This window comes from Triplophysa rosa, linkage group LG21 (assembly GCF_024868665.1).
Source record: "Triplophysa rosa linkage group LG21, Trosa_1v2, whole genome shotgun sequence".
Classification (NCBI taxonomy): domain Eukaryota; kingdom Metazoa; phylum Chordata; class Actinopteri; order Cypriniformes; family Nemacheilidae; genus Triplophysa; species Triplophysa rosa.
This window is the reverse complement of record NC_079910.1, coordinates 20,323,988-20,336,253: the sequence shown is the minus strand read 5'-3', so window position 1 is coordinate 20,336,253 and position 12,266 is coordinate 20,323,988. Positions and strand designations below refer to the sequence as shown.

The 12,266-nt window shown below is 45.5% G+C and overlaps 1 protein-coding gene across 1 annotated transcript in view; it reads right to left on the bottom strand.

Moving 5' to 3' along the window:
- pacsin1a (protein kinase C and casein kinase substrate in neurons 1a) overlaps positions 1 to 12,266 on the bottom strand; it is a 54,901-nt gene that overhangs the window by 15,211 nt on the left and 27,424 nt on the right. Inside the window, exons 4-8 of the mRNA XM_057319933.1 lie at positions 5,479 to 5,622; positions 2,665 to 2,840; positions 2,406 to 2,526; positions 1,647 to 1,762; positions 1,113 to 1,309 (exon numbers count right to left, since the gene is read on the bottom strand). Coding sequence (XP_057175916.1) covers positions 1,113 to 1,309; positions 1,647 to 1,762; positions 2,406 to 2,526; positions 2,665 to 2,840; positions 5,479 to 5,622 — 754 coding nt within the window. The remainder of the gene's footprint in view (positions 1 to 1,112; positions 1,310 to 1,646; positions 1,763 to 2,405; positions 2,527 to 2,664; positions 2,841 to 5,478; positions 5,623 to 12,266) is intronic.

The following is a 12,266-nucleotide window of genomic DNA, read 5'->3' as shown; positions in this document are numbered from 1 at the left end:
TGTGTAATATGAGGTTTTTTTATTTTCGTTATCATTTAGATTATGGCCAAGTGCACTGATTGAAAAACATTGTAGCGAGGAAGGCGGGGCGAGAGCCGTGGGGCGAGTAAGGCGGGGCCGGCGGCGTAAGTGGCAACGAGTGTCAGCTGTGCGACCGCCGGTCCCCGCCCGCATGCCTCACGGGGGAGCTCGGGAGCATAAGAGGACGAGCGACCGGACCATCGAGAGAGAGAGGACCGGGCCCGGAAATGTTAAGTTTTATTTATGTTTGTGTGGCCGGCAGTCGACCGTGAGGTGGCTGCCGGCCTTTTACTTCCGTGTTATTGTTTGTTTATTTTTGATTAAAGTTTATTGTTTAAATGTTCGCCGGTTCCCGCCTCCTTCCTTCCCTTCTATTGAACTTTGTTACAAACATGTGTTCAATAAATGTTTCATTTAAGCAATTTTTGTATCGCTTCTTATTACTTAACTGTTAGATTTTATGAGATGAACATAATCTGGAAAAAAAAAAAAACGGCATCATATATCGATCATCGGCTGGCCTGATTTCAATATATCAGCATCGGCATAGACCAGAGAAGAACCCATATCGGTCGACCTCTACTCTTGTTAGTACCAATAACCTGCCCATATACTGTATTTTTCTTTATAAATTTATGCTCAGACTTTTTTTATAAACAAAACAAAACTAATCGAGACAGATCACATAGCCTATGAACAGGGGCCCGTTTTTATGACCTACTTAGCCTTGCGATGCTTTTGGGAAACACAGCCCAATGTGCTCTTTGTTTTCACACTTCTGTCTTTATAACTTTGGATTTATTAAACTACATCTGCAATAACATCCTTATTTTTACCGATTTGATTATATTATTGGAAGTTGTTCTGGGTAAATGAACTGTTCATAAAAGTTTTTCCCTACTCTGCTGGGAGCCATAGTTTAATTCATATCTGGCACACAACCGGCAAACCCTCTAACAGTTGCTGTATTTAGTAACCAAATGGTAATGCCGCTGAAATGTTCATCATGCTTTGGCTTGCCGTAAACTGCGTGGATGATTATCTTGTGTGTAATCCTGTAATTCGGTGGATTTGATTTTGCTGCACGTTACCTGCTTTGAAGCTCAGCTCATCTTGTTCTTGTCCTTCATAGTCATACAGAGCACGCACTCTCATGCCCCCTCTGCTGCACGAGTCATCCTCGAAGGAGTTTGCACCTCCGTTAGTTTCGTTCCCCGAGTTTCCGGTGGGCTGTTCATCATCAGACCATTCTGTGGAGTACGCCTGATTCTTATCGTAGCTGCTCACACTGTTCCAACACAGATGACATGTACTGTGAGTTTACATGACCAGTAACCATTGACTAACCACTTCTGTTTCAAAGTAGAAGAGACGAAAAGCTGTTGGACCTCCATGGTTCTTCAGAAATGTACTAGTGCTTCAAGAAGCGCTAAAGGGGTGATTTATTGAATATTCATGATAGCGACGAGCAATATCACCAAAAATTAATGAGCCTTCATTTGGTCTGTAAATTAAGTATAACAACTCTTGTCTATTGATTTGCAAGAACAAGACTAAGACAGAGACAGTACTAAAGAGCTCAAAAAAAGGAATTCCAGACATGGTGAGCAAATATGTTGTCTGACCTGCCACGGTCACCTGGCTGATCTCCGTGCTCTGTGCTCGGGGTAGCCGGAGCTACACCATCTGGCTTCTTCTTTTCTCTTTTAGCCACAGCATTGGTGGCTTCTGGATTATATTCCTGAGAGGCAGAGAGATTTACAGTAGAAACATATCTTTCCATAACATGACACACACAAAAAACTGAAAAAGCATTAACCCTCACGTTGTGTTCAGGTAATTTTGACCTGATTTTACCCCAAAATACTAGACAATGTTTTTGCATTGGACTGAGATTTGGTGATTTTGTTTACAAAGACTATAACAACCTCTCACAACCTTTTGTGATCCCCCTCCCCATTACTACCAAATATTGGATTCAATCTTTTTGTAAACTTGCTTTCTTTCATTTAGGACTGGTTTTGTGTTTCTTTTTCAAATTTTCGTAGGCCTAGTTAATCTGAGTTTAGGCATCTCAGTTTTTGACTGAAAAAAGCATTCTTTAAAATAATTTTGGCAATATTACATAAAATATGACCAAAAACTGAACTGATGTTCACACTAGCCTACATGAATATAGATTCATTTGTTTAACCAGAAAGTTTGTCTTGATATGCTTTAATTGTGTACAAAATGGGACCAAATCACACTTGTGGTGTTCCCGGATCAAAATGACCCGCCTACCAAAGAGAGCTTATAAGTAAATCGATATGCTATATTATCACCAAATATTGGTTTGAATCTTTTGTCAACTTGTACATTGAAGTACATTGAAGGCAGCATACCTCAAACTGGGGCCAATTCATATGCATGCCAGGGCCGTGGTTATTACTGAACCACTTGAGATCTTCCTGAGTGTTGGCGGCCAGAATGGTGCGTTCAAACTCCCGGTACACAGAAGCATAGCTGCAGCACACAAACGTATCAATGAACTGTCACATCAGTTTACTTTACTACATAACGTCATTGACTGGTTCACTACATCTAATTCCTTTGAGATCTTCAAGTGCAATTGAGCGCATTGGACTTTGGGTTTATACTGACTTTTGGTTTTCTGTGAGGTTGAGATGTCGTTTGATGTCCAGGAGAGCCTCTTTGAGGAAGGTCAGTCGTTTGACCTCATGTTGTTGACACTGATCAAACACCAGCTCCATGCTCTCCGTGTACTGAGGTGTGCATTTGGACAACTCCTCCAGAGACTTCTCATACTTCTCCTTGGCCTGTGACACACACACACAAGAAGTACAGGCAGAGTTGTGGACTCGAGTCTCATGACTTGGACTCGACTCGGACTCGAGTCACAAATTTGATGACTTGCGACTCGACTCGACAACATCAGAGAAGACTTGCGACTTGACTTAGACTTGGACACCAATGACTCATGACTTGACTTAGACTTGAACACTATGACTTGGCAAGTCTTTATATATTTTAAAACCAAACATCGAAGTTGTGATCACGGACATTTAAAGATATGTTTGTATTTATTTTTTATAGATTGATTTACAATGTTTGTTTTTATTTTGGAGGGCAGGGAGAACAAACCGGTGCAAGTGTTAGACAGACCGAAGGACACAGAGTTAAAAAAAGTTAAGAGATAATGAAGAAAAGAGTGAACCATTTCTTACAACTAAAACACATTGCCCAGTCATTAGTATGCCAGAAAATATTTTCTTACTTTCTATAGTCTTACAAAAATGATGTTCAAATATGTTTTATAGTCAATGCATTATTTAAATGTGATAATTTAACCCAAAATAAAAATCCTGACATTATTTATTCACCTTCATGTTGTTCAATAACGTTTTGATTTATGTTGTATACTTAAATTGTATTAGAAAATTAATAATTAATTTATAACAATACATAATTTAATTGATACAATGTATCGTTTAATGAAAATTGCATTGTGTTTGTGATAAAAAATCTTTTAGTATTCCTACTGGAAACCTTGTGTCATGGTCCTGCCTTCTTGTTCAGGATTTTCTAGTCTTGTGGCAGGATCGTGACAGATCCCTTATGTTTAGTGTGAGAAAGTCATGGGGTGTTTACCATTGACATTCCATGTGCTTTCTCGTGTCTCGTCATTGGCCCCGCCCCTCTCATTTCCCGTATTGCTTCCCTGCTATTGTTCATGTTCATCACCTGCCCCTCATTATCTTCCTTTGTTTGTTTCCCTATATAATACCCTCATGTTCATTGTCCTGTGCTCGTTCGTTGTAGTTGTACCTGTACCTTTGTGCTTACCTGTGTGCGTTATCTGCTTGTCATCCTAGTCTGTGAATTGTCAGTCAAGTCAAGTAAGTCGTAGTAGTGTTTATTTATAGTTTGTCAAGTGTTTCTCAGTTTAGTCCAGTTTTAGTCAGTCTATGTTCTGTTTGAGTTGTTTCCTGTTTTCTTGATTTACCCGATTGTGGGTTTTGTTTTTCATTTTATTTATTTAATAAATCCTCCTGTTAACCCCTTCACCACCACTGCTGCTGCCTGCGCTTGGGTTCTTCCACTGTGACCGTGACACCTTGAATATACTTTTCAAGACAAAAGAACAACAATTTTATAACTTAATTAATACCTAAATGCAAATTTCTACAGTATATTATAATATAAACTACATACAATATACAGTAATATTACAGTTATAGAGGTCAGACCCAAATTTAGAATGGTTAGAATAGCTGGTGTGTCCCGTACAGCTATTATCTATAAGCTATATCTTCAGTCAGGTGTGTGCAGTAAATTTCTACCACAGTGCCCTTAGTTATCTCATATAAAACATTCTGAAGCCTTTCTGACATAAATTAATATAAATCTACTATATTATTTAATACAGTGAAACTGATTTGAGGAAAGAGAACTAATGACTTGTTAAAGACTTGAAGTTTAAACTTGAGGAGGACTTGGACTCGACTTGGACTTGATTGTCTTGACTCGGGACTTGACTCGAGACTTGCATGCAAAGACTCGAGACTTACTTGTGACTTGCAAAGCAATGAGTTTGTCCAACCTCTGGGTACAGGACTATACAGTATATCCTGCCGAACAAAGCCTACAAAGGATCAGCCTAACTGAACTCGACTATTACTGAGATCCAACTCAAGCGTTTCAATGCTCAGTCTAACTTTGTCTGTCCAGAAACAGACTCAACAGTGTTATACAGTATACCACTTCAAGAGATCTAGTGCTTGAAACTGTTGTTATTTAAGTAATAGAAAAGAAATGGAAACAATGCGCACGATTCAATGTCAATATAAGATTGAGTAAATGCATACAAGGATGAGAACTAATCTGTGTGTACACAGTGAAGTGTGTCCGTATTTACTCTTTAAAGTTGATTATTTATGATTCCTGTGAAGTGCTTTGATAATTGCGTATGCCCATTTTGTGCATTCACACCATTTCTACATCGTTGTCGTAGGAGAGTTAGTCTCTTAGCCCTCCTATTTTTCTTCGTTCCATCTCCGTTATGGCAAAACTCCCAGCAGACAACAAAAAACAGCTCCAATCTTAACATCCTCTAGTTGTTTAGGTTTTTGAATGCAACACTTTCAGCCGATGCCGCAGTCGGCCAGCTTACATCACTTCAGAGTTCCCACCGGTGGTGAATGGAACCAGGAAACCAGGAAAATGACAGCACTCGTGAACTTGATGCTGATTCCTATAACTTTGAGTTTCTATAACTGCTTGGCGTGAAAGCAGCTATTGTTAAACTTTTGATTACCAATGAAAATAACTTTTCAATAAAAAACAATGAAATCAGTTCACTCGGAGAATGAGTGACATTTTTGTTGATGAAAACTCGATTTAACTTCATTTAAGTACTTGGTAAATGGAAACGTGTGAAAACATTGTTTTTCTTACCTTCTGCACATCCTGTTTGCATTTCTCTGTCTTCTCGTGTAGTTTCTTCTGCTGATCTGGTGTGGCAGACGCTTCCGCCTCTCTGGCTGCAGCCAGTTTCTCCTCTTTACAGGCCATGTGGTAGGTCTTCTTTGCCGTCTCCATCTGCATCCAGACATGCAGCACTTTAACGCAAAACTGCAAACTGATGCAATTGGTTGGAAACAACTAGTTTGAATCGTCTGAAACAGTCAGACACACGCCCTCTGTTCACAAAACTCACGCTTGTCAAGCATCCAAGATTTGGCTTTTTTGGTTATTAAGGGATAATATTGTGGAGACATTACTCATATAAAATTACTCAATTTTCATAAAATTTGCATAAGGTTTCAATTTGTCCTTTTCTGTGTCATTATTTTGGTCTTTTCTGATTGACAGGTTTCTGCACAAGGAATTGGAAATGCAAAAGCAAAGGGAATTGCGATTTCATTGGAGTTTTCAAAGGCAGGCTTCATGTGTGACGCCAGAGAATAGCATATGGAAAGTTGCGATAGTGATTTAAATATGACTTGTTCGTAACTCATAAGACAACTGCAAATGGACTTCACTTGTTCAACCCAAAATTTGGCAGACTTTGTACGTTATTGTATAAGGAAATGCAAACGCTCTACGTTTGTGTTTGAATTATGGAAAAATAATTTAATAATTTTTTGCTTTTGTGAATACAATTTGCGATTCGTTTTTAAAATTGTCCGCACAATCTTTCCATAATGCAAAATTTAGTCTATTTTGTCTACAACTAGTTATACTGTTTGTCATTTCATACTCTCTCACAAATAGAGTAAATAATCGTGTTCCTGTACAGTAGTTCAATGGGTCGAGCATTGTGCTAGAACAGAGAGGGGCCACACTACACTTTCATCCAGGTAGAGATTCACTCTACCTTAAAAAATAGCTTAAGTATGTCTGGCCAAGAGACTATTGTGTATTTTTAATATTGAACGAGAAAATCATTTAGCAACAATATTTAACATGGGACATCAAGCAGTGTTCCAACACAACTACAACAGTATTGTTTGGAGTACTAAGACGTTTACACTTTGAACGTATCAGTCAGTCTCTTTAACACACATACACCCCACTGCTCCGGGTGTATGCGTTCACGACTTGCTGTGCGTGTCTTCACTACTCTCTCGATGGGTTAAATGGAGAGGTCACATTTCGGGTATGGGTCACCATACCTGACAAATAGGTCACTTTCACTTCACTTTCACTTCACTTAACTGGTTCTTCGAAAGACAGTTTCAACAAATGAACTGAAACTGTTCGTGTCTCACATTGGTTGCAGTACTAGACACCCCTATTTGGAAGAATGTCAGCAATTTCCAGTTCTGGGACATCATTGACTACCATGTAGGAAAAATGACAATGGTAGTCAAAGTTGCCCCAGCACTTTTTGCTTCACTAAATTCTTCAAAACATCTTCTTTTGTGTTCAACTTTCAATGCATATGTAATACTCTCAATAAAAGGGAAGGAAGGAGGCGGGAACCGGCGAACATGCAAACATTTTTTATCAAAATAAATAAACAATAAATCAGCAGTAAAAAGGCCGGCAGCCACCTCACGGTCGACTGCCGGCCACAAAAACATAAACAAAACTTAACGTATGTCCGGGCCGTTCCTCTCTCGCCGTATCCTCCTGTCGTTCGTCCTTTTATGCTTCTGATCTCCTCCGTGAGAGATCGCTTCCTCCTCCCACGGCTCTCGTCACGCCTCCCTCGTCACATACCCCCATCGCCCCTCACAGGCTGGGGTGTACCCACGAGACTGAGCTTACTCCCCCCGGGGGGCCAGTCTCAACGGCCCCAGCACCTGGGGGTATAGACAGCCGAGACGAGAGAACAGAGACGGAAGCACCAGGAGTGACAGGGGCGAGAGAGGAAACCAAAAAAAAAAAATTTGGTCCGGTTCCCCGACACGCTGTCGCTCGGTCCTCAACCAGCCGAGAGACTCTTCTTCGCGGTGCCATGCGGTGGTACTGGTCGCTCCTCCTCCGCCCCCTGGCAGCCGGTGATGGCTCCTCCAACTGAGGGCAGCCGGCAGCAAGTCCCCTGCTTCCTGCTCCTCCCCTATCTGGCAGACGACAGCAGGCTCCGGCCCTCTGGCCCCAGGCCTCCGCTCCCTCTTGGACGGCAGCCACCCCATCTCGCACCCAGGAACACACCGCGAGGTCTTTGCCCCGTCCGGGCACCCGCGCCAGCACCACTGCCTCGGGCAGACGCTCGCGGACAACACTCGTCTGCGCTGCCCGAACTCTTCGGCACCGCGATCCCCCTCAGCAGCGAGGGCTCTTCGACAGCATGTCCCTCCTTCCTCCCGGGTTTCGACACCACTGTAATACGCTCAATAAAAGGGAAGGAAGGAGGCGGGAACCGGCAAACATTCAAACATTTTTAATCAAAATAAATAAACAATTAATCAGCAGTAAAAAGGCCGGCAAGCCACCTCACGGTCGACTGCCGGCCACACAAACATAAACAAAACTTAACATATGTCCGGGCCCGGTCCTCTCTCGCCATATCCTCCTGTCGTTCATTCTTTTATGCTTCTGATCTCCTGCGTGAGAGATACGAGGCCAGTGTGACGCCCAGCTGACACTCATTATCAATCGCGCCACCGGCCTCGCTTCCTCCTCCCACAGCTCGCGTCACGCCTCCCTCGTCACAGTATACAATAATTTGTCTACTATGGTATGGTAGTCAATGATGCCCCAGAACTTAAAATTGCTAACATTCTTCCAAATATTTTTCTCTGTGTTCAACAGAACAAAGAAATGTATACAGATTTGGAACATTTTGAGGGTGAGTAAATGGTGACCGAATTTTCTTTTTCCATTTTTTAAAGTCTAGATTGAGGTTTAGCTGGTTTTCTTTTACTAAAATTGAGACGCTGTGTAAGTTAACCTTTGGCTCCAACAGATACTTAATCAGATAAGAGTTCAGCCTAAAATACAGTATGTCTATATCAGGATCATTTAACAGGGCCTTGGGGAAAATGCCACCAAGATGAACAAAAATTCCTCTCAAATTCAAGATACACAGTATGGGCAAATCTATTTTTACGGTCCTTTTTGTTTGAATCTCGTGCTAATGTCTGCTTTTCGTATTTATAACATCTGCTTCTTTGTGTAAAGACTGATTCTGATGCTACTTTGCTTTCGTACAGGTAAATGAAAACTCTTTTTGTCATCTTAAAAACATACATTTTTAACATTTATATTAGTTGTAAGGCCCCCTTTGCATAGATACACCAAAAACATGTTCAGTTATACAATGTTGGATCATCAATTCTTTTGGTTGGTGGTCTTATTTTTCTTATGTTTAATTGCATAAAATCTATGGTAAATTTCTATATTTGATAAAATGCCACAAAATCTGTGGCCCCCCTGGATCCATCTTGGGACCCCCCCAGTTTGAGAACCACTGCTCTATGGACTGTTGGCACTGTTGTTTAAATTTGTGACAAAGCTTGATAAAGTAAATTATCACTTCTACTTCTAATCTCAGAATTTATTCATACTACTTTGATGTCAGGTTAGGGTTGTCTGGACCCTTTGAAGTACCCTTGACCTCAAATTTTAGTCTGCACTGCAAAAAAAAAAAATCTTACCATACATTTGTGTTTTGTTCCCATTCTGTCGGTCTCTCGACTTTGTGTCGAGCCGACAGATGGGGTTTGACTTGAGAACCTATCATCTTCTGATTATTTTGAAAAGGCCAATGAAAATTGGCGAATGAAATTTGCATGCCGGACTCCGCCCTGGACATCCGGGTATAAAAGGAACACGGCAGCACGTTTTCACCTTTTGGTCTTCAGAGCCTACATATCTGATGATCTTCTGCGGATCTTCGTTGATCTTCTTGCAATCTCACGATCTACCTTCCTGCTGGAATCTACGACATGGTGCAGCGGACAGTCCCTTCCTGCAGCTACTCTCCCCTGGGTGTCTCGGCAGTTCCGGAGGTGTCAAGAGCAAATTTCCTTCTAAAAGAGCAAATTTCTCCAGCGTGGCATGGCCCGCTGCTCTCGTGGGTGCAACTCGCTCATCGAGGAGGGGGACGGACACGATGTCTGCCTCAGGTGTTTGGGTCTCCGGCACGCTGAGGCAGCCTTTGTGGATACGTCCTGCCTGCACTGCGGGCGGATGGCGATCCAGACGTTGCGGTCACGGGTGGCTGTGTTCTTTATGGACACAGCCATTAACCCGTCTGCTACCCGTTCCGAGACTGCAAGGGCTACGGCCATGCCGTCCGCTTCGGTTAGCACCGGGGGTGATATGGGGATCACTGTGAGCGTTAAACCGTCAGCCGCAGGCTCACGGACCGTTCACGCCCCCGTCTCGCTCATCTGATCATCCCTCAGGAGAAGGTTCTACCCCATCTTATTCCTCAGTCACGTACTCGGGAGTGCGTGACGAGGATGAGATGTCACTTGCTGCATCGGAGGGCGACCTGTTGACATCCGACCCCGACGACTCCTCGGAGCTCCCACCCTCGGGGGGTCGAGCACAGGAGGAAGCGGACGTCGAGATGTCATCGATGCTATTCCGGGCCGCCGCAAGCATTGGGTTGCAGTGTACCACACTGCCTCCTCCCCAACGCTCGCGGCTGGATACGTGGTACCTCGGGTCTGAGCGCGGCTCCAAGCCGTGCCCGGCCCCGGTCCCATTCTTCCCGCAGGTGCATGAGGAGCTCAGTAAGACGTGGAACGCCCCCCTCACGGCCCGTTCCCATCAGACCGGTTCGGTCGCCCTTACCTCCCTCGATGGTGGGGCAGCCAGAGGCTATGTCGAGCTTCCCCAGGTGGAGCGTGCTGTCGCGGTGCACCTGTGCCCGCAGACGGCGGCCACCTGGAGGGCTCGGCCTAGACTCCCTTCCAAGGCGTGTAAGTTTTCGGCATCCCTGGTGTCGAAGGCTTACACTGCTGCGGGACAGGCTGCCTCCTCCCTCCACGCCATGGCCATCCTGCAAGTTCACCAGGCCAAGGCGTTGAAGGAGCTCCACGAGGGTAGGACCGACCCAGTGGCAATGCAGGAACTTCGCACCACCACTGACCTCGCTCTACGGGCGACTAATGTGACGGCGCGGGCCCTGGGTCGGGCGATGTCCACCATGGTGGTCCGGGAGAGGCACCTCTGGCTAAACCTTGCACAGATGAGGGACTCTGAGAAAGCTCGCTTTCTAGATGCCCCCATCTCGCAGGGTGGGCTGTTTGGTGACACCGTCGAAGATTTCTCCCAACAGTTTTCGACTGTGAAGTAGCAGATGGAGGCGATCAAACACATCCTGCCCCGCCGCGACTCGGCCTCCTCCAGGCCTTCGAGATCCCGAGCGGCATCTGCTTCCCAGCAGCCCCGGTCCTCCTCGACTCCGGTTCCAGGGTCCCCTTCTCAGGCTGTCTCCCGGAAAAGGACGTCGAAGAGGAAACCGCCACCCCGCCAGCAGCCGTCGCGGAAGCAGAAGCGGCCCTGATGGGGGGACCCCAAGGAGATCGAGCTACCATCGGGCCCGACCCAGCGATGTCGGACAGGGACAGTTCCTGCCCCGTCTCACCATCTGCTGGCCTCCTCCAGGGGGCCAGCGCCCACTTTCTCACAAAAAGAGTTTCCTCTCTCTCTGGGTCGTTACAGCCGCTCCCACTCTCGACACGACAGTGGACGGCAACTCGACATTTCGCCATGGCGAAGCGCAATGTTGAGTATAAACACCAGCAATCTCAGTCAGACAGTGCGTTGAGCTGCACAAACGCCAGGCAGGAAAAACAGCACAGCCGATCTCCTCCCCGGGGGATCTCACCCGGCAAGGGATCCGCATTGCTGGCAATGAGGCAGATCGAACCCCTAGTCCCACTGTCTCGGTTCCTGGGAGCCTGGCTTCGGCTTCCCAGGACGTCAGGTTGGCTGAGGAGGACGATCCGTCTCGGCTACACGATCCAGTTCCCCAGACGGCCGCCCAAGTTTTGGGGCATCCTCTCTACCTCAGTCAGAGGCAAGGATGCTCCGTGCTTCGGGCCGAGGTCGCCACCCTTCTGGCGAAGGAGTGATCAAGCCCGTCTTACCAGCCGAGATGTCCAACGGGTTCTACAGCCCGTACTTCATTGTCCCCATCCTAGATCTGCGTGTCCTGAACAAGCACCTACACAAGCTGCCGTTCAGGATGATCACGCAGAAGCGCATCCTGTCATCTGTCAGATGTCAGGATTGGTTCATAGCAATGGACCTGAAGGACGCGTACTTTCATGTCTCAATCCTCCCTCGTCATCGGCCGTTCCTACGGTTCACTTTCGAGGGGCGGGCATATCAGTACAGGGTCCTCCCCTTCGGTCTGTCCCTGTCTCCACGTGTCTTCACGAAGATCGTGGAAGCCGCCCTCCTTCCCCTCAGGGAAAGAGGTGTGCGGGTACTGAACTATCTCGATGACTGGCTTATCTTGGCACACTTGCGAGATCTGTTGTATACACACAGGGACCTGGTGCTCCGGCACCTAGATCAGTTGGGGCTACAGGTCAACTGGGAAAAGAGCAAGCTCTCTGTGACGAGGTAGGCGTGACGAGAGCAGTGGGAGGAAGAAGCGAGGCCGGGACGCAATTGATAATGAGTGTCAGCTGGGCATCATTGGAAGTACGCCTTCCCCCCCAGTGAGCTTCATCGCACAGACACAGGGTCTGTGGGCAAGGTCAGGGAAGAGGAGCATCAAGTGTTACTAGTTGCGCCTTACTGGCCCAACCGGACTTGGTTCTCAGAGCTGA